The sequence below is a fragment of the Myxocyprinus asiaticus genome, chromosome 24 (assembly GCF_019703515.2).
Source record: "Myxocyprinus asiaticus isolate MX2 ecotype Aquarium Trade chromosome 24, UBuf_Myxa_2, whole genome shotgun sequence".
NCBI lineage: Eukaryota > Metazoa > Chordata > Actinopteri > Cypriniformes > Catostomidae > Myxocyprinus > Myxocyprinus asiaticus.
This window is the reverse complement of record NC_059367.1, coordinates 26,943,390-26,969,084: the sequence shown is the minus strand read 5'-3', so window position 1 is coordinate 26,969,084 and position 25,695 is coordinate 26,943,390. Positions and strand designations below refer to the sequence as shown.

General features: G+C 38.0%; 1 protein-coding gene across 1 annotated transcript in view; it reads right to left on the bottom strand.

Moving 5' to 3' along the window:
• hmcn2 (hemicentin 2) overlaps positions 1-25,695 on the bottom strand; it is a 110,165-nt gene that overhangs the window by 37,311 nt on the left and 47,159 nt on the right. Inside the window, exons 23-52 of the mRNA XM_051654029.1 lie at positions 24,087-24,214; positions 23,361-23,606; positions 22,622-22,705; positions 15,742-15,939; positions 13,720-13,854; positions 13,278-13,421; positions 12,578-12,704; positions 12,343-12,500; positions 11,500-11,778; positions 10,922-11,064; positions 9,781-9,931; positions 9,241-9,474; positions 8,631-8,744; positions 8,279-8,466; positions 7,543-7,639; positions 7,227-7,388; positions 6,553-6,666; positions 5,806-6,002; positions 5,554-5,635; positions 5,260-5,391; positions 5,016-5,159; positions 4,761-4,920; positions 4,372-4,496; positions 3,044-3,227; positions 2,867-2,964; positions 2,060-2,338; positions 1,190-1,383; positions 956-1,037; positions 479-615; positions 224-365 (exon numbers count right to left, since the gene is read on the bottom strand). Of these exons, the coding sequence (XP_051509989.1) occupies positions 224-365; positions 479-615; positions 956-1,037; positions 1,190-1,383; positions 2,060-2,338; positions 2,867-2,964; positions 3,044-3,227; positions 4,372-4,496; positions 4,761-4,920; positions 5,016-5,159; positions 5,260-5,391; positions 5,554-5,635; positions 5,806-6,002; positions 6,553-6,666; positions 7,227-7,388; positions 7,543-7,639; positions 8,279-8,466; positions 8,631-8,744; positions 9,241-9,474; positions 9,781-9,931; positions 10,922-11,064; positions 11,500-11,778; positions 12,343-12,500; positions 12,578-12,704; positions 13,278-13,421; positions 13,720-13,854; positions 15,742-15,939; positions 22,622-22,705; positions 23,361-23,606; positions 24,087-24,214 (4,658 nt within the window). The remainder of the gene's footprint in view (positions 1-223; positions 366-478; positions 616-955; positions 1,038-1,189; positions 1,384-2,059; positions 2,339-2,866; positions 2,965-3,043; positions 3,228-4,371; positions 4,497-4,760; positions 4,921-5,015; positions 5,160-5,259; positions 5,392-5,553; positions 5,636-5,805; positions 6,003-6,552; positions 6,667-7,226; positions 7,389-7,542; positions 7,640-8,278; positions 8,467-8,630; positions 8,745-9,240; positions 9,475-9,780; positions 9,932-10,921; positions 11,065-11,499; positions 11,779-12,342; positions 12,501-12,577; positions 12,705-13,277; positions 13,422-13,719; positions 13,855-15,741; positions 15,940-22,621; positions 22,706-23,360; positions 23,607-24,086; positions 24,215-25,695) is intronic.

The following is a 25,695-nucleotide window of genomic DNA, read 5'->3' as shown; positions in this document are numbered from 1 at the left end:
TAATTTTATGGTACTTTTATGGTCATTTTAGTGCCTTATGGTCCATTTTGGATCCTTATTTGCTTTTGTTTTATGGAAAAGAGCAACATGAACATTATTTAAAACATCTCCTTTTGTATGGAAGCAACTAAACTCACACAGGTTTGGAACGACACAAGGGTGAGTAAATAATGACAGAATTTTCATTTCAAAGCCACTGATTCTGTTATATACATAAACTTACAGAGAATCTCTACAGTAAAGAATAGACTAGTGCTGCCAGCAATGTTGGTGGCCACACAGCTGTACTGTCCACTATCATGGGTCCTGACATCTTCAATTTCCAGATACTGTCCACCAGCAATAGTCTGAATTCGACCATCCAGCTTAGGGAGACCAGAGAAGCAACAGAAAAACAAGATGAATTTAATGTAAAAGTGGCATGATGGTTTTAATATTGTTTGTTTTGTGTCCTGTAAGTACATGAATCTGTCCTCACCTGTATTTTGACATCATCTTTGTACCACTCAATCTCTGGTGGAGGGTCACTGTCGGTTTGACACTCCAGTGTCAAGTGACCTTTGGCAGGCACTGACACAGTTCTGATGTCGCTGGAGCCAAGCAAAGTGGGTGGAACTGAAAGGGATAAGAAAAAAAGCTGACACAACTTTTAAAACTGTGGGTTAAAGTGATTCTGCTAAAAATATCAGCATGAATTTCAATACTGGTCTATACTGGTGAGTGCTGGTCTGGAGCTGGTCTAGCCCATGGACCAGCAAAATTCAGATGGAAAAGATGGTCGACAAGTATGATATTTCAGGTGAAGCTGATTGAACAAGATACTTCTGCTTGTTGAGGTACAAAAAAAAAAATAAATAGTCGGGACACAAGAACACCAGCATTCAAAACACCACATATGCTGGTGACCTGATATGTTGGTCTTTGTAACAGGACTAATGGCTCTAGGTTTACTCACGTTGAACGCGCACCCAGTGGTTCCTACCATCTTCTCCTGCTGGACTACTGGCAAGACAGGTATAAAGACCTGCATCCTCCACCTTCATAACAGCACATTGGCACAATAACAAAGTTACACACAAATGGAAAACTTATATTCATCTCAAAAAGACAAAAGTTAAATTGGATAAGCATTGTTTGTAATGTCTTGTTGGACTTTGTTACATTGTTTTATTTTAAGAATCCTAACCACCTGAACTTTATTGATCCTGAGAAGCTGTCCATCTCTCTGTATTATTGCTGCGCTGTCCTGTAGAGGGCGCCCATCTTTAAGCCAGCTGAGCGTAGGAGGGGGAAAACCCGTAGTAATGCACTCTAACTCTATGACACTGTCCACAGCAACCAGCAGCTCCTCAGGGGATGAAGAGCCAGAGATATTGGGGGGCTCTGACACAGGGAAATACATCATCAGATTTGAGCAACAAGATCTCCCTGCTTAAGAAGCACCAATTTCCATGACGGTAAATTATGAGAGAACTTTTGGGTGAACTATCCCTGGAATGGTGTGGCGTAGTGGGCTACAGCACAAAAAAGGTTGCTGGTTCAATCCCCACAGCCATCACCATTGTGTCCTTGAGCAAGACACTTAACTCCAGGTTGCTCCAGGGGGATTGTCCCTGTAATAATTGCACTGTAAGTTGCTTTAGATAAAAGCGTCTGCCAAATGCATAAATGTAATGTAAATGTTAAAGGTGCACTCAGTAATATTCATGTTAATGTTGTGCAGACACCTAGCGGCATTGATGCAGTATCATGTAAAAATAGAAGTTCTCAGTTTACAATGTCATTGTAAAAATGTGCTATTCGCAGAAAGTGCATTAATTCATTCTGCAAGTGAAAGCGTCAAAATGCAAAGGATTATTGAGATGCAGCTGGTCATTTGATCTCAACTTGGCGGTGCTTATGAATGTGCACCCACCCAGCACCATATGGTGAATAATTAATTGATATGACTAGGATCTTCATCTCAGGTGATTGTACATTATTATAAACATATTTTTAAAAACTATTATTCTACTAAACAATAAGCAAAATAATCTTTAAATCCTTTAAACTGAAATACCTAGGATGGTCAGGTTGAAGGTCTTGGTACTGCTTCCTGCTTGGTTGCTTGCCACACAGCTATAGAGACCTCCATCACTGGGACCCACATCAGAGAGCAGAAAACGTGTTTCCTGTCCATCCAACAGCAGATTCCGGTGCAGTGAGAGCGGCTGACCATCTTTCAGCCAGGAGAGGGTGGGAGGAGGCACGCCACGGGCTTCACAAGTGAGTGTCACTGAAGAGCCCTGGACCACAGTTACCTGCTCTGTCGGTTCTGTGCGCTCCACAGCAGGGGGAGCTTATGATGGGGCAAACAGACATGATCAAAAACTTGCAACTAATCACATGCTATTTTTTGGGATTCTTCTTTTATTACAGTAAATTAATAGTTCACTCAAAAATGGAAATTTTGCCATTATTTACTCACCCTCATGTGTTTCGAAACCCATATGACTCTCTTTGTTCCGTGGAAAACAAAAGGTGTTATTTAAAGCAGGATATAAAATGTATCTTTTCTGTAAACTGAAAGCAAATTGTGACTAAGAACGTCAAGCAAGATTCTCCAGTTAACTGAGTAAAAAATGTTATGTTTTTTTTTTTTTTACGTCCTACTTGAGCTTGACAGCCTCTGGTCCCCATCCACTTTCATGTTATGAAAAAGAGCAACTCAGACATTCTGCCAAACCTCCTTTTGTGTTCCACATTAGAAAATCATACTGGTTTGGAGCGACATGAGGGTAAGAGAATGATGAAAGAATATGAATTATTTAGGTGAATTTTTTTTTAATGAGTTGATCAAATCAGATTGAAATGGTTTCTGCTGTACCTTGCACTTGGAGGTCAAAGTTGAGTTTGGCTAACCCAGCTCGGCTACGCGCCACACAAGTGTAGATACCAGAATCAGACAGCTGTACCGGTGATATCCTGTATCAACACACACAGGATGCCATTAATCTATTAAATCTATAATATCAGACTTTCGTTTGTTCTGTGTGCAACTGACCTAAGAACAGAATCTGCAGAAAGGAGGCGGAGGCGAGGCGACAGGAGCAAAGGATGGCCATCCCTCAGCCAGTTAATTTGAGGCTGGGGGTTTCCAGTCACTTTGCACTCCAGTGTGACCACACTGTGCTGAGTGGTGTACACCTCACGGGGAACGTTGGTCTCCCCACTGATGGAGGGAGGGACTGTAGGGTCATAAATTAGAAAATTTTAACTGGGTGCCAACAGAAGGAATGCAATTTGATTTTTAAAGTGACAATTGAAACTATCCTTGCTGAAAAGACCAGCATATTGAGCTGAATTTCAATGCTTGTCAAGGCTGATTTAAGATGGTTAGTGCTGGTAAAGCTGGTGGAACAGCATAGCCATCTTGTTCACCAGCAAGAAATTACCATGGTGGTCTTTCTAATTAAAGAAATAGTTCACCCAAAAATGAAAATTCTCTCATAATTTACTCACCTTCATGCCATCCCGGATGTGTTTGACTTTCTTTCTTCTGCAAGACACAAATGAAGATTTTTGAAAGATTATCTCAGCTCTGTAGATCCATACAATGCAAGTAAATGCTGACCAGATGTTTGAAACTCCAAAAAACACATAAAAGCAACATAAAAGAAATCCATGTGATTCCAGTGGTTTAATCCATGTCTTCTTAAGCTCTCTTGTCGAATTTGGGTAAGAACAGACCAAAATATAACTCCTTTTTCACTATACATCTTGCCATTACAGTCTCTAGGCATGATCAGGATTTCAAGTAGAGCTCTTAATGGCGCTATAGGAAGTGTAATTGAGCTTGAAATTTATGGTCACCAAGGAGACTGCTAATGTCAAGATTTATAATGGAAAGGGAGTTATATTTTGGTTTGTTCTCACCCAAAACCAATTGGATCACTTCAGAAGACATGGATTTAAACATTGGAGTCAAATTGATTACTTTATGTGCTTTTTGGAGCTTCAACATTTTGGTCACCATTTTCTTGCACTGTATGGACCTACGGAGGTGAGATTTTCTTCTAAAAATCTTAATTTATGTTCTCCAGAAAGTCATACTTATCTGGGATGGCATGAGGGTGAGTAAATGATGAGAGAATTTTTATTTCTGGGTGAACTATTACCATTACCAACTACTCCCTCAACAAAGGGAGGCAAATTAAGCTAATTATAAAGTCTTATAGGGACACCAGCATCCAAAACACAACATATGCTAGAGACAACAATATTGGTCTTTTCAACTGTTATCATAGCCATGAAAACAGAAAAAAATAACATAAAAATAAATGAATTTGTATTGTGCTTTGTGTTAAAAAATAATAAGAAAGCTCCTCTTACCCAGTACAAACAAGGTATAGATCTTGCTCTCTTGGCCAGCTGAGCTGACAGCCATACAGGTGTATGTGCCTGAGTCCTCTGATCTTATATTTAGAATTGTAAGTCTGCTCCCATCTGGAGAGATACTGTAACACATCCATACATTTATACACTATCAATTAGTGAAACTATGAACTAAAAACAAGCTTTTCTCTGTCAGGCACAAAATGAAGAAAATCTTGAAGATTTGGGAAAAGAAATGGGAAAAATTATAATTTGTTAAAAATAATATTTGATACATTATATTATTCATGTAAATATGATATTTATATTTTTGATTATTTTTATATATTTTGTTTCTAATAAAAAAAACAAGAAAGTATGAATTAATTGGTATGAGAGAGTCTTACTTAATATGCTCTGTGATGCCATTCTCTAGAGTCATTCCGTTCTTCAGCCAGCTCACTTTGGGCGTGGGTGTGCCCATCACCCGACATTCAAGAGTTACCTCCTCCCCCACAGGTGAGCTGACCTCTGATGGGTGGCCAGAGTCCAAAATAGTGGGTGATGCTAATGGCACCGTACACATTTAGTTATTTAGGGCTCCACAAACCACACAGTGAGTAAACAGAGATTTAAGAACTGAGTAATTAAGGCAGTTTTACCATGTATAATAAGTAAGTAGTCTTTCTGGGTCTGTCCTTCATTGTTTTTGGCTATGCAGGTGTAAGTACCCGCATGAGAGTGCTGCAGAGGGCCTAATTCCAGTCTGTTTCCTCTCACTGACCAGTTCCAATGTAAACTGCTTTCTACACATATAAAGTACAACAATCAGGGACTCCTAAACACACAAGATAATATACACACTAGCAACCGGAGGTTCAGTACAGTGTTCAGTGTTTTACTGACCAACAGGAGAGCCATCTTTCAGCCAAGCAATGCTGGGAACAGGTACACCAGAAGCCTCACAGATGAGGGTGATGTGGGAGCCCAGGTTCTGAGTGAGGGTCTCATGAAGAGGCCCCTCCATCAAAGGAGGCACTAAAAAGATACAGAGTACTCATATAAATCTTATGCAGTTAATGAACTGGTTCCCACACCCTTTGATCAATACATTTTCATTACCATTTTTTGACTCTAAAAATGTATAGTCAGTAGTATAAATGTTGCATTTATGTGTCTTTAGAGCTAGAAAATCCTCACCATGGACTGTTACTCTAAATGTGCGATCCACTTGGCCTGCAATATTGGACACCTTGCAGGTATACACCCCAGCATCAGCCACCTAAGGGAGAAATCCAAAACTTGGCCAATGCACATAATGAGATAACCATGTAAAAAAGGAAACAATGTGTTATCTAAGTAAATTGTAAAGGTGTTTAATGTGGCTCAAAACACTTTTGCTAAGGCAGATCACCAAGAACATCATGAGTTTAAAAGCAAGTTCTTTCTTACCTGCACCCCAACTATCTCCAGTTGCTGGCGGTCTATCCTCAAACCATTCCCAGCTACCAGCTGTAGTCCATTATGATACCATGTGACCTCTGGTTCAGGGATGCCATTGGCCTCACAATGCAGAATAAGTGATGACCCAACCTGAGGTGTCATGACCTCTGACTCTGAGTCAAGACGTGGCACCAGTGTAGGCAGTGCTAGAAAGTGGCAAATGAACGTCATTATATTTTTTGCATTTGGGAGCTGCTTTTTTCCAAACAAGTCAGTGAATTCAAGGTATATATATTATTTATTTATTTATTCCCAGCCTTTTCTCTGGGAATTAACCCCCCGACCTTGGCATTGCTTGTGCTATGCACTACCTATTGAGCTACAGGAACAAAGTGTTACTTTCTAAATCATATCAAAATGTTATTTGCTAAATTTATCTATTTAATCAATAAAAATAAAAAAAAATTAAAAAATGATGACGAGTTTATTCATAAGCAGCTACATTTTGCTGCTCATTTGAGTGGCTTCATAAGTTCATGAAAATGTTAATGATGATGATTAACTTGTTCAGATGTGTTGTGGTGTCTTCAACTAATAGAAAACATTTAACTAAAAAGTTATGTATCAATAAACTCTACTTGATATTAAACTAAAATTGTGTTTTATTACAACAATATAAAATCAAACTACCAAATTAAACCTCAAATCTTAAAACTACTCCTAGACTAGACCAGACTAAAACTATAGAACACTGACCATAGACAGTAAGGATAATGCTCTTCTGGTCCTGACCGGCTGAGTTTGTGGCTGTACAGACATACTGGCCGGCATCCTGCTGTCCAGCCCTGGGCATTTGCAGCATCTGACCACCTTTGGACAGGATGATAGCAAAATTACAACCATACATACAGTACAGTGCAAAACTTGTAGGCACTTGTGAAAAATGTTGCATAGTGAGGATGTTTTCCAAAATAATGCCATAAATAGTTTTAATTTATCAGTTAACATCATACAAAGTCCAGTAAACAGTCCAGTAAAAAAAAGCTAAATCAATATTTGGTGGGACCACCTTTACTTTCAAAAAAGCACCAATTATCCTAAGTACACCTGGACATTGCTTCTGTCTCTTCATGTAATCCCAGACTGACTCGATGTTCAGTGGGGGGCTCTGTGGGGGCCATGCCATCTGTTGCAGGGCTCCCTGTTATTCTATTCTATTCTATTTGTAAAAGGAATGAGTGGGAGTCTAAAATGTATATTTCCTATTGACACACTAAAGCTGAAGATATACATAACCATCTTAATACAAATGTTTTTTTTTGTGAAAGCTTTCATATGCCTAAAACTTTTGCACAGTACTATACATACATGTTTCATGAAGCATTATTTAAAAACATTAAGATGAGAGTTATATTTAGACTGCAAATCACCTGGCAGTAAATGGATACCAGTGGAAAACTCTAGCACTTGTCCATCTTTTGTCCAAATGATGTCAGCAGGGGGATATGCCTGCACATCACACAGCAGAGAGATCATGTGACCCTCTACAACACTCACATCCTCCTCCCGGTGACCCACAATCCTTGGTGGAACTAAGATAAATGAATAATAAAAAAAAAACATTATTATAAATATTGTAATGATGCAGTACTATGGTCTTTTTAGGTATTAGATGAACAGAAAATCAATTGTAAAAATGAAAAATGCAATAATTTGTAAATCGTAAGTTTTTTCAGTTGATCTTACCTTGAACAGACAGGCTGTAGAGTCTCTCGACAGCTCCAGCCTTATTCTCAGCAACACACTGATAATTGGCAGTGTCAGACACCTGTACATTCAGGATCTACAGAGAACCACAGAGGATATATATAAGGTGTGAAACTTTTCATTTTCTCTCTCAGTGGAAAAAAAGAAAAAGGTGCTTCTTTGTATCAATTTCGTAAACTAAATGTAGGTTCCATATAAATCATTTGTGTGTGGAGGACTGTTATTATTAAAAGTCACATTCTTTTCTGACTATAAGTTAAAAAATACTTGGTAAACACCAAAGGTATACTGATGTTGGCAGTCCACCAGTTTGACTCATCCAGGATGATTTGTGCACTGGTTGTGAACATGATAACCAGCACAATCATAGTGCTCATATGATTTTGTTCTGTATTTCACTGTTATCCCCTCACTTTCAAGCTGTGCTATATGACCTCGATGAGATGAAACTTTTTTCACTGGTGTTGGTGAGTTTACATTACACACTATTTTATTGCATATTTTGTAATATTGCTTTGTTTAAATTTTGTACTATCAATTACCTACTCATCTAAATGTTCTTGAGGAGGTACCTCCCTCACCTCCTTGGGGAATACTCCCCTGATATAAATCAATCAAATATCAAATATACCAATATAATTCAATGATATATTGTGTGATTCATTTGTGTGAAAATTGTTTTGCAATCATGGACAGCAAAAAGCATTAGCATCACCTCCAGCAATTTGCCATCCTCTAGTATCTGATGGTGAGGACCACTGTAAAGGGGCAGACCATCCTTAAGCCAAGATACAGATGGGGCGGGGTGTCCTGTGGTGTCACAGCGCAGTGATACAGTGGAATTGACCACAGAAGAAACATCCTCCATGAACTCATCAGTCTGCCCATCAATCACTGGAGGAACTGGATAATACACAAATAGTGCTCACTCTTGTTTTTACTTTAAACACCAGCAGTAAATTTAGATGGCTTATAAATTACATGGCTCATAAAATCCGACAAATAATTACTTTTAATTTGAATTAATGCCTCTAATGCCTTCTTAATTGTTATTTTGGCTTCCTTACCCAGCACCTCCAGGTCAAAGTGCATTTTATCTTCCCCTGCTTCATTCACAGCCTGGCATGTGTATTTCCCTCCATCCTCCAGCTGTACCCGTGGGATCTGCAGGACTTGCCCTCCTTACAAATGAAAAAAAAAAAATTATAATGTATATCCTGTGCATACATTATTGCACTTGCAACAGTTTATATTCCCCATGTTGTGTATGATCCTTTGGCTCTAACTACACAAACAAAAAGCACTAAAAGAACCATGTTTTTTTAAACATGTATCAAATTATTACCATGTTTTTTTGTTTTTTTTTCTAATACTTGTATACCATGGTAATAATTTCTTTGTACATTTGAGTACTGTGTAAATCCCAGGGTACACAAATATAGTAGTAATCCTTCAGTACTATGGTATATATCAAAATACAATGGTAATACCTTCTGATACAACTATTGTTCCATGATTCCACCAATGTACTTTTTTGTGAAAGTAAGACTCAGCAGGAGTTTTATTAATACTCCACTTCACATCTAAAACGTCCTCTCTGGACCAAATAAAAATTAATATCTTTCATTACACACTACTGACTTATGGTACTAAACAGGAAGCTTTCTCTCCACTCACCAGGTAAGAGCACAACTCCATCTGAGCTGGTGAGTAGTCTGCCCTGTCTGTACCAGCTCAGTCGAGGAGGAGGAATGGCATTGCTCTCACAGGACAAACTGATGGAGTGTCCCAGTACCACCTCTCTTCTTTCAACCATTCCTTGATTGCTGTCAGGGTCCTCTTCATCACTCTCTCTCTCTCCCAGTGTAAAACCAGCAGCACCATTTACCACTCGGTGGAAGATTGGAGGAACTGAGGAATGAGATGTAATTCAAGAAACAAACATGAAAATCTTAATTATTAAATGAATTAATTTCCATGACATTTCAATGACTATTTCAGTTGTTCATGATTACCACATAAGGCTTTTTAAAAATAATTTTCTAGCAATTGCTGGGCGACTTCCATTTGTATGCCTTGTGCCTTAAATGGACATATTTAAACAATTACACTTATTTTTGTACAAATATATATAATAAAGAGATACTGTTGATTGATTACTTAAAAAGGTTGTGAACATAAAGTTTATGGTTTATTGCGTGTATGATTTGAACTGACCTTGTATAATGAGGTGAAAGTCTCTTTTATCTTCTCCAGCAGTGTTGGAAACCAAACATGTGTATTGGCCCTCATGAGACAGCATAGCATTCTCGATATGGAGCATATGGGTTTCCACTCTCAGACCAGTGTGTGTATTCCCATTTAACAACTGTAAAACATGCAAAAGTTTTTTAATATAAGTATTTCATTAATCACTCTAGATAAGCTGATTGGAAGAGCCTGGGAATCTTAAAGGGATAGTTCACTCAAAAATTAAAATTAAACTTTGGTAAAACTTTACAACAAGGTTCCATTCATTAACATTAGTTAACAACATTAGTTAACATGAACTAACAAAAAAAAAAAATTATTTGTTAATGCATTATGAACTAACATGAACTAACAATGAACAATTGTATTTTTATTATCCAACATTAACAAAGATTAATAAATGCTGTAAAAAAGTTCATGATAGCTAATGCATTAACAAATGTTAACTAATGGAACCTTACTGTAAAGTGTTACCGAAACATATTTTCTTCTGCTAAACACAAACAAAGATTTTTAGATATCTCAGCTCTGTTGGTCCATACAATTCAAGTGAATGGTGACCAGAACTTTGAAAGTCCTAAAAGCATATACAGATAGCATAAAAGTAATCCATACTACTCCAGTGGCCAAATCCATGTCTTCAGAAGTGATATGATAGGTGTGGCTGAGAAACAGATCAATATTTAAGTCCAATTTTACTATAAATCTCCACTTTCACTTCCACATTCTTCTTCTTTGTTTTGGCTGATTTGCATTCTTTGTGCATTTCGCCATCTACTGGGCAGGGAGGAGAATTTATTGTAAATAAGAACTTAAATATTGATCCGTGTCTCACCCACACCTATCATCTTGCTTCTGAAGACATGGATTTAACCACTGGAGTGTTATGGATAACTTATATGCTGCCTTTATATGCTTTTGGACCTTCACAGTTCTGTCCACCATTCACTTGAATTGTAAGGATCTAAAGAGCTGAGATTTTCTTATAAAATTCTTTGTGTTCTGCAGAAAAAAGAAAGTCATACACATCTGAGATGGCATGAAGGTGAGTAAATGAGAGAATTTTCCTTTTTGGGTGAACTATCCCTTTAACTGACAAAAGACTGACCTGTCCATCTTTAAACCACTGTGTGAGAGGTTCTGGAAAGCCTTTAGCCAGGCATGACAAGGTCAATGTCCCATTAATTCTTACTTTCTCTTCTTTTCTGCCAAAGCTGAGAGTTGTTGAATCCCCTTCTATCTGTGGAGGAACTGAGCAAATGGCAAAGCTTAAAAAAATCTAACCTTTAACAAAAACTAACAATCGAGATTTGCATTTCCTGAAGATACCAATGCTTCCAAGCAGCACATAGTGCATAAAGTGTTATAGTTGTAAGAATAGTGTTATCCAGTAGTTGTAAGTAAATTTAGGTTTTAGGCTTTGGTTCTGCATAAATAAAATGTTGCATCAGAGCCACTTTGCAGATGTCATGCCACTTAGAATGCTTCGTTTTCAGTCGATCGAGCACAAGAATCAACATAGAGTCTTATTAAGTTTATATAACACACCTTGTGTTATCTGTACATTAAATTATTTGAGCTGAATTCATTTTAGAAGTTTAATACCCAAATGTTTGAGGAATATTACTACAGTGCTGTCTTTCAAGCCCTGTAATAACATTCAGCTTTTATCCCAGAGTCGCTTACCTAGAATTCTTAGCGTGTTGTGCCTGTATGCTGTTCCAGCCGGATTGGTTGCTCGGCAGGTGTAGGTACCTGCGTCCTCCCCACGTGCCGCAGCCACACGCAAAGCCTGTCCACCCTGTGTGTATGTGAGCTGTGGACTGGACACAATGGGCTGGTTGTCCTTTAGCCAGGTGATTGTGGGAAGTGGGATCCCCTCTACATCACAGTACAGAACAGCAGGGAACCCGAGAACCACAGTCACCTCAGATGTCCCACTGGAATCACGAATGATGGGGGCAGCTGTGCAAAGACAGAGAGCAGGATGAAAATATGGACAGAGAAAAAGTAGGTGCTCTTTATTAACTTTTTTAATCTACATATTGTATATGGTATAAAGATATAATCTTATAAAGAAAATGTATCATTTTATACATCTTAAAAATAATTTTGTACATAAAAAAATATGAAATACAAAAACTACACACACAGTATATGAAAATATGAAATATGATCATCTTATGTAATTTTGCTTCTCAAGTAAACATTTCTTGTTTGAAGGATGTTTAGATGTTTTTACTGGAAAATCATAATAAAAAAATAAAAAAATACTGAGTAAGAAAATTATTATTGCAGTGTGCCAGAGCCTTGCAAATACACAATATACACATACGGAAAAAAGTAAAATACAAGTTTGTTAATATACGTTGTAAAAGAAAAGAACAATTCATTAGTTTGTTGTTTTCATTTCCACATCGTAAAGGAAAAGGATAGATAATGCAGACTAGAAGTAAGACTCTCTTTTTGTATATGTATTATGGCTAATAACCGTTCTAGTAAAAAGTGGGTGTTTTGAGAACAGTTTACCTTGTACAATGAGCCTAAATTGGCGTGTCTGAGTGCCAGCGTTGTTACTGGCCACACACTGATACAGACCCTGATCCCTCAACATCACGGACTTCACTCTCAACACCTGCCCCTTCTCCAAAAACTCCACATGAGAATCTCCATTATGAGATAAAGCCCTAAGAGAGGAGAGGGAATGAAGGGCACACGTGTGCAGAAAAGATGGAGCATTTGATTGTGTGTGCCATTTACTCACTTTCCATCGTGACTCCATTCTACTTCAGGCACTGGAAGGCCGCTAACTCTACATTGCATATCCACTTCCTGTCCTGCCATGACAGTCAGTTCCTGCACTCCTGAGGAGCCTGAAATCACTGGTGGAGCTACACAAACATTCACAAACATACATACCAGAAAACTGAATTAAATACTTGAGAAAGAAACCTTAGGATAGACTAAAATCCGTTCACACAGAATATGTTCTTGGGTTCAAAAACAGCTATACGTAGCACAGTGGAATGGAACAGAACACAGAGGTCTCATTTTGAACTATTTTTTAACATGGCACAGCATTATTAAAATGGCATAAGACACTGAAAAGCAGTGAGATGCATCGTAATGGTCAAAGACGTCCAGCTAGGAGATGTCTAGCACACGGACAAACAATTGAAAAATAGTGCAGCGGAACACAAGAACATGTCTATGTGAATGATATTTCTATTCATATTTTAATTTCCCACTAACAAAAAAGCACCATGTTTTAACCAATGATTTTTGGACATGGTAGTACCATGGTATTCTTTGAGTACCATGTAAATACCATGTAATTTTCCAGTCCCATGGTAATAAAATTTGATGTGGTGGTAACGTAGTACCACCACAGTACGTTTAATACACTTTGGTCTGTATACCCCAAGGCTACTTTAAATTACAAAGCTTGTCAGCTTATATTTCACCTTGCACTTCAATAGTATACTCCCTAATGGCTTCCCCAGCAGAGTTCTGAGCAGTGCAGGAAAAGCGACCAGCGTGATGATTCTGAACACGGTAAATCTTCAAAAGCCTCTTTCCATTTTGTAGATAAACACCTGGGGTCTCCACTACCTAGAAGCAAAGAAGGGTAATTGATTTATAGGAGTACTTGCCAACAATTGTGGTAAATTTCATGGCCACTAGGCAGCACTATGTTACCATCCCTATGGAGGAGTTGCATTCATGTCTAAAATGTAAGACTATTGTTCATTGTATAAATATATAATAATAACCCTAAATAAACCTTTGATACATAAACATGTTTGTCAGCTTGTCATATAAGTCATTTTTAGATGTTGTTGAATACATTCTTAAAAGCTACGTGACAACAACATCAAAATGCTTAGTAGAAAAACTTGAGGCAACATACAGGTCTGTTGTCTTTAGACCAGGTAATGGTAGGGGTTGGGGTGCCAAAAGCATCACATCCCAGTGTGAGGGGCTGTTTCAGGGTAACAGTCAGATTCAAAGGCTGCCCATCATCCTGGATTTCTGGTGGAACTAAATTTGTGAAGACAGAAATCATTCAGCATAATTCATCTTTCCTGGTTTATTATGTTGGGTTCTGATTGTAAATCAGAGGTTTCCTTAATTAAAGGCATGCAATCAAGCAATGAATGGTCTTCAAATAAATTAAGTGTCTGCCTTAAAAATATTGTTCTAGATCAATGTTTCCCAACCTGTACCCCAACAGCCTCATCAATAAGGCTCAAGTTCCCCTTCATTGACACAAACCAGAAATGTGTTCCTATTAACTAGTGGCGTAACTTGGATCTTACAGGTCCCAGGCCCACTCCTTGGGGAGCCTGGGTTGTTTATCAACATCCATCAGGCCCGCAGACATTTTTATGGTTCATTTTGGTCAACTGTTGTGGGCCCCCTCTCACCTCGGGCCCTAGGGCGGCTGCCCTCTCTGTAGTTACGTCCCTGCTTATTAACTCTCGTAATAGTTGAAATAATTTAGCATTTTCATTAAATATTATAAAAGTCACTTGAAAAAAAAAAAAAATCGACATTGTGAGTAAAAGACAGACTCACCAGTAAGTGATTATTTATATATATATATGTGTTAAAAGTGTTGTGGATACAAAATAAATACAATGCAAGTTCTCATGCAACGGATGTCAAGTTTTTTTACTTATATTTCGGGTTGTTTCTCACCAAAACTTATGCCTTCAGAACACTAATAAATATGATGCACAAGCCAAATGGACTGCCTTTTAAGGGATTAAGAGAAACTGGTTTAACATTATCCAGGTTTCTCCCGAAGAATGCAGCTTAATGTGGCACTGGCCATGTAAACACATAAGCGGCATTCTATCATGTCTTTGAGGAGTGTGCATTTGCGTGAACAGACTGGATAACAAATGTCGGTTTTAGTATGGAGCCCAACAACAAGTCAACAAAACAATTCTGGGAGTACAGTGGGAAAAGCACATACACTATAAACTATACCCATTTATACACAAATGTAAAATATAGACATCCCTCCTGGTACAGTGGGGGATTCCCAAAGAGGGAAGACAGAAACCTCACTATTGCAGCGAAAATCCGCTGTTGATGGAAATTTTAAAAAACAAACACCGCAACAACTCTGGAGTCTTCCTCGGATACCATATTTGTTATTTACACAACCGTCCCTGGGAAATTATGTTGCTGTGGAAAAAGCTGCTTACTGACCGAGTCGCATGTGCACGAGAGTAAATAGTACGCCGCTTAAACAGTGCATGTAAACGGTAATGCTGCTTTCTCATAATAAGCTGCTTTCTAGTGTCCATGTAAATGTAGTCAATGTGTTGAATAGATGGACCGAGACATTCATTAAAACATCTCCTTTTGTGTTCCACATAAGAAAGTTCAGTCATGACAACTCTCAGAAAGATTCTCTCTGTTTCAGAGAAAAACTCTTGCAGAGCGCCTCAGAGAAATCAGCTTATTTGCCAAATTTAGCCATTTAAATGTTAGACAAAGAGTTGATTGGTGACCAATTAGCCTACACCATGTGAGCCGACTGGCTTAACATGTCACATGTGAGCGAGCCGACTGGCTAACAATAACAAGTAAAAGAACCTATCAGCTTGCGCCACAGAGTTGCATAGCTTAACTTTGGTAAATGATATGGGTTTGGATGGAATGACATGAGGGTGAGTAAATTAGACAGATTTTTTGGGTGATCTATTCCTTTAAGAAATAAAACAAAACATTTTAATTTTAATTTATAATTTCTCTGTTTAACAAAGCAAAAGCAAAGTACCCCCTGGTGTACAAATACCCCTGGTTGGGAATGACTGCTCTAGATATGTTTAATTTGACATGAATTTAAACTTTATCAGATTGCTTTATTATTATAAAGCTTTTAGGCACTTAGAAATTATACAAATGTCTCACCATTGACCTTTAGCCTGGTCTTCCTTTCCACTGAGCCTGCTTCATTGGTGGCCACACACTTAAAGTCTCCACTGTGACTGGCTGAAGCTTGGCCAATCACTAGAGAGCCATCCTCAGCTGCAGACACCCCATGCTCTGATCGCTCCATATGGATCTCCAGGCCATTTTTGAACCATCGCACCAAAGGTGGTGGAGATCCTTGCCAGGAGACGAAAAGAGAACAAGAAAGAAAGAGAGAGAAATAGAATGTGTGAAAGAGCAAACATCAATCAGAGCTGACACAATCAGAATTCCCAGTGCACACTGAATACAGAGCTCGGCAGGGCTTTAAAAGCAGACCAGACATCTATCCATCCGACAACGAGACAACAAAGAGGATGCCAGCAAATGTCTCATCTCAGAAACAGATCAGCCAGTGTCAAGTGGAACGATACTTCAAGGTGAAACACACTGAGTAAAAATGCCAGACACAGTATATCAGAGGAGAACTGATCAACCGCAGAAACACTGAGTTCTAGATTTATAGCGCAGAGACAAAGCTAAGAGTCTAGAGACTTCAGAATAGTAATAAGGGGAGTTTTCAAACAAACCAATGAGTTCCTATCTGCCGCCTGCTGACCCTTTTAGCAGATGTCTTATGAACTTTACTAGGTCAGGTTAGCTTTAAATGATGGGGGCTGGGGGCAACCTTTTACATGTTTTACAACTGTCAAACCTCCTCAAAGGGACGGATGTTAAGAAGTGTTTATTTGTCTTCGGTTTCACCAAGAGCACTGTGGATGAAACTACTCTCCAATCTGAATAAAGGAGGAAGGGATATAATACAGAACAAAGATACAAACAACGCTTAAAATGATAGTTTACACAAAAATGAAAATTCTGTCATCATTTAAGCACCCTCATGTTTTATAAAACAGGGGCAATGATAGCCTGAGACACCATTCACATTCATTGTCTGTAAATAGGGTGATAAATGTGAAATGAAGGTAAATGGTGACTGTGACTAAAATTCTGCCTAACATCTCCTTCTGTGTTCCACAAGTCGTAAGGTTTTTGGAATAACATGGGGTTAGTAAATGTTGACAGAATTTTCATATTGGGTGAACTGTCTCTTAAATATGTAACAGTAGATTCTCCTCCCTGCCCAGTAGGTGGCGATATGCACAAAGAATGCAAAAAAACAAAAGAAGAAGAATGTGAACGTGAAAGTGGGGATTTATAGTGAAAAAGGACTTAAATAGTGACCTGTTTCTCACTCACATCTATCATATAGCTTCTGAAGATATGGATTTAACCACTGGAGTCTTATGGATTACTTTTATGCAGCATTTATATGCTTTTTTTCTGGCCACCATTCACTTGCATTGTATGGATCACAGAGCTGAGACATTTTTCTAACAAAATTCTCTTTGTTTGTGTTCTGCAGAAGAAAGAAAGTCATACATGTCTGGGATGGCATAAGGGTGAGTGATGAGAGAATTTTCATTATTTGGTTAAACTGTATCTTTAAGTAGGCTTTTTATCTGCTAATTTAAATCACACAATAGTGAAAAGTAGGAAGAAAAGAACTCTCAGGGCAGATGTTTACAGTCATAATGTTTGGATTTATTGATTTTGTAACCTAAAGAATGATGTGCACAGCTGCCAATGTTGACATAAGAGGATTTACATTAGGAGTAGTTTATTTGTCAGAAATCAACTGACACTACTAACAATCCTTCATATGGTGCATAAAGCACAGGAATTCACTGTTTATAAGCATTATAACTTTCTTGGGTGGGGCCAATGTAAGTGAGGGTTATTAAAATGGATTGCTTTTAAGAAGAGTGTTTCTCAATCCTGCTCTTGGGGGCCTCCCTAACACTGCACATTTCGAATGTCTCCCTTATTAACACACCTGATTTAATACATCAGTTCATTACTAGAGTGGTACATGACCCGAACTGGGTGTGTCAGATAAGTGTCTTAAATGTAGGACTGAAGAACACTGGAATAGGAGGAGAAGTAGCTGTGTGTTGCATACAGATGCTTAAAGCTAAAAGTGTGTAATTTTTGTGTCACTAACGGCCCCAATTGCAATAGCAAAAATAACTAGATTTTTACATTTTATGAAGAAAATATGAGTGGTTGCTAGGCAATTGAAATGTGGCTGCTAGGATGTTCTGGGTGGTTGCTTAGTGGCCCAAGTAAAAAAAAAAAAAGCCTATTCCCAAGTCTCTATGATATTTTGGTCTGTAGATATGACTCGGGTCCCTCCTTCAATGTACGTCTATGACATTTCTTCACCCGTTTTTTGTGGTTGTTGTTGTTGTTTTTGTTTTTGTTTTGTTTTTGTCTGCCAGGCAAAGATGTCACAGTTTAGAACAAACCTTAATGGTTTAAAACCCTCCTACCACCCCTTCACAGGTAGTCCCACCCCAAACTCACACAACTGGTTGAGCCAGATGTTGACACGTCAGATAGCTCAAACAAAGAGCAATGTTTTGAAAGTGCCACAGAACCACAGTGTTTAAACTCGCCACCACAATGCTAGGGTGTGTGGGAGGTTACTACAGTGTTCTTCGTGATTTTAAGCTCGTTGCTGTGCAGTTGCAATAGTGTTCTGGGTGGTTGCTAGGTGGTTGCTTACTGGCTCAAATTGAAATAGTCCACCCCAAGTCTCTATGATATTGTGGTCTCTAGATACTGCTCAGGTTCCTTCTTCAATGTAATCCTATAAGAATTTTTGTCTTCTTATTTTACAGACAAGCACTTTCTCTTAAGCCTTTTCATTACTGTCACCCTCCACTAAAACAAAACAAAATATTTATATGCACTTACAGTTGAAATCAGAAGTTTACATACATTTAGGTTGAAGTCATTCAAACTAATTTTTTAACCACTCCACAGATTTAATATTAGCGAACTAGTTTTTGCAAGTCATTTAGGACATAAGTAATTTTTCCAACAATTGTTTACAGACAGACTGATTCACTTTTAATTGACTATATCACAATTCCAGTGGGTCAGAAGTTTACATACACTAAGTTAACTGTGCCTTAATCAGCTTGGAAAATTCCAGAAAATTATGCCAAGCCTTTAGACAATTAGCCAATTAGCTTCTGATAGGAGGTGTACTGAATTGGAGGTGTACCTGTGGATGTATTTTAAGTGCCTCTTTGCTTGACATCATGGGAAAATCAAAAGAAATCAGCCAAGACCTCATAAAAAAAATTGTGGACCTCCACAAGTCTGGTTCATCCTTGGGAGCAATTTCCAAACACCTGAAGGTACCATGTTCATCTGTAAAAACAATAGTACGCAAGTATAAACACCATGGGAACACCATGAGACGGATTCTGTCTCATAGAGATGAATGTAGTTTGTTGAGAAAAGTGCAAATCAATCCCAGAACAACAGCAAAGGACCTTGTGAAGATGCTGGAGGAAACAGGTAGACAAGTATCTATATCCACAGTAAAACGAGTCCTGTATCGACATAATCTGAAAGGTTGTTCAGCAAGAAATGAGCCACTGCTCCAAAACTGCCATAAAAAAGCCAGACTACAGTGTGCAAGTGCACATAAGGACAAAGATCTAACTTTTTGAAGAAATGTCCTCTGATCTGATAAAACAAAAATTTAACTGTTTGGCCATAATGACCATCATTTTGTTTGGAGGAAAAAGGGTGAGGCTTGCAAGCCGAAGAACATCATCCCAACCATGAAGCATGGGGGTGGCAGCATCATTTTGTGGTTCTTTGCTGCAGGAGGGACTGGTGCACATCACAAAATAGATGGCATCATGAGGAGAAAAAGTATGTGGATATATTGAAACAGCATCTCAAGACATCAGCAAGGAAGTTAAAGCTTGTTTGCAAATGGGTCTTCCAAATGGACAATGACCCCAAGCATACCTCCAAAGTTGTGGCAAAATGGCTTAAGGACAACAAAGTCAAGGTACTGGAGTGGCCATCACAAAACCCTGACCTCAATCAGATAGAAAATTTGACGGCAGAACTGAAACAGCGTGTGCAAGCAAGGAGGCCAACAAACCTGACTCAGTTACACCAGTTCTGTCTGGAGAAAGGACCAAAATTCCAGCAACTTATTGTGATAAGCTTGTGGAAGGCTCCCCGAACTTTTGACCCAAGTTAAACAATTTAAAGACAATGCTACCAAATACTAACAAAGTGTATGTAAACTTCTGACCCACTGGGAATGTGATGGAATCATTCTCTCCACTATTATTCATATATTTCACATTCTTAAAATGAAGTAGTGATCCTAACTGACCTAAGACAGGGAATGTTTTCTACAATTAAATGTCAGGAATTGTGAAAAACTGAGTTTAAATGTATTTGGCTGAGGTGTATGTAAACTTCTGACTTCAGCTATATTTATTGTCACATCCTAATTAAATACCTCTCATTAAGTGCAGCACAGATGTCTTAGCCAGGCTGAAGCAGTCTAAGTCAACAACCAAAACAAATTCAGCACAAATTCATCTTAATAGTAAAGATGACTTGACACTCTCTTCCTTATCTGTGGTTTAAGACACTGATGACTACCTCTTTACATCAAACACTTTCTTCCCTTTACTCTCACTCTTAGCCTCCTCATCTCTGCCTCAAGCAGTCTTTAAATAGGATTCCTGTCCCAGTGAGGCCCTCTTGTGCAGGAAAACAGATGTGGACCTCAGAGACACAGGAGAAAAGTAATCTTCCAGCTGCAGCATAGCAGTTTACACATACATACACTCATGAAACACACACATAATTTCATATCCGCAACACACACAGGGTTGCCATGGCAGGTTTCCATCAAAACAGCACCTTTTAGCTTACAGTGTGTAGGAGAAGAGAGCTGGGTATAAATAGTACGACTTGGAGTTGGTAGTTTATGTGACATGTTGTCACTGTGCCTTCATAAAAGAGATGTTCAAATAGTTAAAAGGAATTTTTGACATTTTTAATGAAGAATAATGTGTTTAAATTTGACTTTGGACCCAAGCCAAGTTGATTGAAAGTGATGAAAAACTTAAAAAGAAATAGGGACCAGTTACAGCATCTAAATACATACTGTACACCCCATTATAAAGATATATACATTTTAACCTAAAATCTGCAGTTTCAAAAGTTAATGTCAATCTGTCAACTACCCATGTCGGTACACGTTGGCTGCATTACATCATTATTTCATAAACAGACACCATCACATTCACACTAAATCGCACTAAACACCTTTCCCTGCTGGCAAGCGAGGGGATTTGACTTCCTCTCCCCCTTTTACAGCTCTGTTTCTGTGGCATAAGCTGTTGATTCAACCTGAGCAAAGTGTTACATAACCTGTAGAGAAACAGTCAATTACAGTCACCAGGATGAGACTGGGATGAGAAAAGAGACCATCTGGTGAAAGATGCCAAGAAACAGAAAACAGGGCTCCCAAAGACACTTAGACAGCTTTCAGTACTGTTTTTATCACAGCACTTGTGCTCTCTCTCTCTCTCTCTCTCTCTCTCTCTCTCTCTCTCTCACACACACACACACACACACACACACATATAAATATAAAACACAGATACACACAGTTGGGAGGATGAGTAACATTATTCATAAAGGTGTTAGAACTGTATTTGTCTGAACAAATTATCATCTCATTTAGCAGCTTATTACATGCAATCTGGAATACTTGATTGTGATTGGACAATCACAGCATTCTGTGGTCAAATATTTTGGTTTCACCTCTTCAACTCTGGTGCATTTTTTTGGCTGCTGGCTAAATTTTTTAACACCCAAATTTAAAAGCTCACCATATACACACACACAGTGGACTAATTGCATAAAATTGTTCTCTTTTTACAGACAACCCCCCCAAATTTTCAGAAAATTTTCCAATCATTCATAAATAATATTGTATATGTTTACAATCTTTTAATGAACATAATTTGCTTTTTATTTTATTTATTTATTTTTCCTAACTGCATAAGTATGTAATGTTGGTTCTGTTTGCTCTATCTGCCTGCAAAAAGTATTTTCCACTAGATGGCAGCAAGTACTAGGAAAAATACATTTTCATCTATCACCTTCCATCACAATATACAGATCTGAAATGTAGGTGGCGCTCTAATGCAGCTGAGCACTCACACCATAGACATCCAGTCAGTTTTGAATCACATGCATGTTTCCCATTGTTTCGTCATATATCTCGGCCTCTGAATGGACTAGAAGCTCAATCTAGGGGTTGCTGTAAAGCTGAGATCCTCATTTCATTTTCAATAGTTGATAACATATTTTGCCAATTATTTGTTTATAATGCTTTTTTTGCTGGAATGAAATGTTTTCCAGGACATCTGAGATATCACGCTGGTTTATTTTTATCAAGGCAGCTCACAGACAAGTACAATATGTCACATTTTAAAGAGAACAACCTAAGGTAAAAGCTGCTATGGAGTTTTGGCTACTTTGGGGCTTACAGAAGCATAGTCATGCTGTTTACCAGAAAAACTTTGCTAGTGCTGAACTGGTTGACAAAGGACAACTTGCATAATGATACATTTTGATACTTTAATGTTGTTTTTTCAACCTTTTTGGAGCTGGACTGCTATGTTCATTTAGAACTGTCATTGAATGGAAAGAGCTATGTTAAGATTATTCAAAAATTTCTACTGTTGTGTTCCAAAGAAAAAATAACAGCATATGGCTTTGGAATGACATGGGGTGAGTAAATAATGACAGCATTTTCATTTTTAGGTAAACTACTCCTTTAGACAAGTTTATAAGTCTGGTGGGGATACCAGCACACCAGTACCCATTCAAAACACAACACATGCTGGTGACCAGCTACAGTATGCTGGCCTTTACACCAAGGGCACTTCTCTTCACCCATTCATCAGTGACCTACCTCGTGCAGGGCAAGGAATGACCACTCTGTTGTTAGCCACACTCTCAATGATGGTCTCTCCATTTGTCTCAAGGTAGGGGGCCTCTGCAACCACACATACAGAAAGATCACAGGATTAACATTAAAGGTCCAAGGCTGAAGGTCAGTTCTCGGGTCAGAGTAGAGAGTGCCGTGATCTGTGACCATTTCCACCGGTGTTTAAAGGGGACATGACATGCCTTTTTTATTATTTTAATATGTTCTTTGAGATTAACTTATTATATTAGTAAATTAAACAGTCATTTATTTGTAAAACATGATCATTTTCCACCCTCATTCTGACCCTCTGTTAATGATCGTTTTTTTTTTGTGCTGCTTCTCCTTTAAGACTTGACAGTAAACGCCTACTGTTATGATTGGCTCTCTGCTCTTGACTGACCTGCTCTCTAATTACCATCTCACTGCTCACCGCTGGTGGGTGGGGCTACGGATGTGATAAGGTAAAGCAGTGGTTGATGTGTTGTTGTGGAAGCAGTCAGATGCAAATGTCTACCACAGTGTGACAAATTATGTTCCAAATGCCTTGGGATTTAAAATGGGCTGGGAATAATACTTCGTTGCCTTCCTATTACTTATTTGATTTTGCACCGAGGTGGTTTGTAAATAGTCCTTTGTGCAAAAACAAATTGTTCATGGGTGAACAAAATACCAAAGTACATGCAGTATTTTAAAACTTCTATACACAACAGACATACTCTACCTAACACTTCCAGAACAATCTTTTTGGAATCTTCTCCAGCACTATTTCTGGCCACACAACTGTAACTGCCACTGTCTGAGTGCTGGACTGCCTGGATCTTCAACATTTGTTCATTGCTCACAAGAAGTCCATTGTGAAGCCAGCCAATCTCAGGGGTTGGTTCTCCTTGCACCACACACGGCAACACCACCGTTTGGCCAATCAGAGCCTTAAGAGATGTAGGTGCGGGCTGAATTCTTGGTTTAGCTGTTCAAATAGGTTAGAAATAGTAGTTTGGTTTCTTTATTGCTTAATCATTTGTTTGTTACAGGGTCACTACTTAGATTTTAAAAATTTAATGTTTACAAATGGCACACTAAACAAGAAAGTACTTAAAAGTACCATAGTTTTTGGGCATGTACCAGGGTAGTAACATGGTATTATTTGAAGTAAATTGGAGTACCATGAGAGTACCATGGTATATAATTATAGTAATCTTTAGTACCATGCTATAACTATCCGATACAATCAATGTATCTGGTACCACCACAGTACTTTTTTGTAAGGGCAGATGCATTACAATTTTTAATTCAAATAATTTGATTCAAATTTTGTATTTATATTTTTAAATTTCCTTTTTATAAAATAATTTGAAACAAAGAGAAAGAATGCTCATAAACACATTCCATTCATTATTTCCACTGGGGAGTTTTTGCACATATAAATCTTCAGTGTTATGAATTGTACCTTGTACTTGCAAATTGTAGGTGAGTGAGACATTGCCAGCTGGGTTAGCAGCAGAACAGGTGTAGAATACACTGTCTATCAGTCTTACATTGCTAATCTTCAGAGAACCAGATGGTAGAACAGTGAACCTGTGCAGGAAAAGGTCAAAGGTCAGGCTGTGAAGTCAAAAAGTGCATGATTTCAATTGAGAATATGTTTTGAGTTGTGTTACTTTAAGAAATAAGATTAAATAGTGTGGATAATATAAATCTGTAGACTTAGCAAGCAGGTTTCTAACTTGCACAATTGAAACCAACTGATAAATTCCTGTTAGATTAATTCGGTCTGGAATGTTTCCTTAGCAACTTTATAATGAGAACTAATCTGAAATACAAATAAAACTAATAAATCTAAGAGGAAACAGATAGTAGCTACAAAAGTTTCTGTATTCGCCAAACCCCATTTGGGACTCAACCTCTAACAACCATAGATAACCCTTATAAGTCTCATGTGGCTTATCCCAGAGGTCACCAATTAGCTGTCCAATGTCCAGATCAGGACCCAAGAGTGGTTTACACATGGGCTGAAAAAAATTCTAAAAAGATAAAAATGCTGGGGTTTTTTCTGCGCATGGAAAAAGCTAAGCAGTCTTTATACTGCAAAGGAAGCTGAGCAGCATCTGCATCTGAAACAGCATACCTGTATGTGCTATATAACATACTGGCTACTAAACAGGGTAAGATCTAACTGTTTGCACCATTGCTGGGAAGAAAATGTAGAGATACTGTAATTAAATACCACTGGTCTATTGTCCATAATCAATCTGTCCTCAACCTCAGTGGACACAAAACTCTATGTCAAATTATTCTTATTCAAGTAGAAACAAGCTCATAGGTGTACAAAATGTGACCAGCTGAACCCATTATAAAACAAACAAATAAACAACATAATTTGCTCTTACAGAAACACATGTGCACGCTTGCAAATTTTGAGTTTGGATAATTAGGTGTAATCAGAGGTAAAGAAAGTAAGAAAGAAAGAAAGAAAGAAAGAAAGAAAGAATGAAAGAAAAAAGGAAAGAAAAATGAAAGAAAATAGGAAAGAAGGAAGAAAGAATTAAAAGAAAAAGAAAGGAGGAAGAAAAGAAAGAAAGAAAGAAAAAAGGATGGAAATAAAGCAAGAATGAAAAAGAAGGAAATAGAATGTAGGAAAGAAGGAAAGAAGTCAAAAATAGAATAAAAGAACAAAAGAAGGATAGAAGGAAAATGGAATAAATGAAAGAAAACGGAATAAAAGAAAGAAAGAAAGAAAGAAAGAGCAATAATAATTTCTAGGTCACTAATTAAATAAGCAAATTTATTTGAATTTACTTAGAACATTCTTAAATCATGTGGAGTCCATGCCAGCTCAAAAGCAAAAGAGTGACATACCAAATAAGAATTTCTGAAATTCTTTTCACTAACATTGTTATGGTAATAAAATAATTTGCCCCCAACATCCCTAAAGCCATTCTATATCTAGATTATACACACTTTTCACACACAATCTCCTTTCCTGTGCAGCAGATGTCTCTGCTGTGGTGTGTTATTCTCGTCAGGCAAGATGACAGAGATGTCGACGTGCTGTTTTA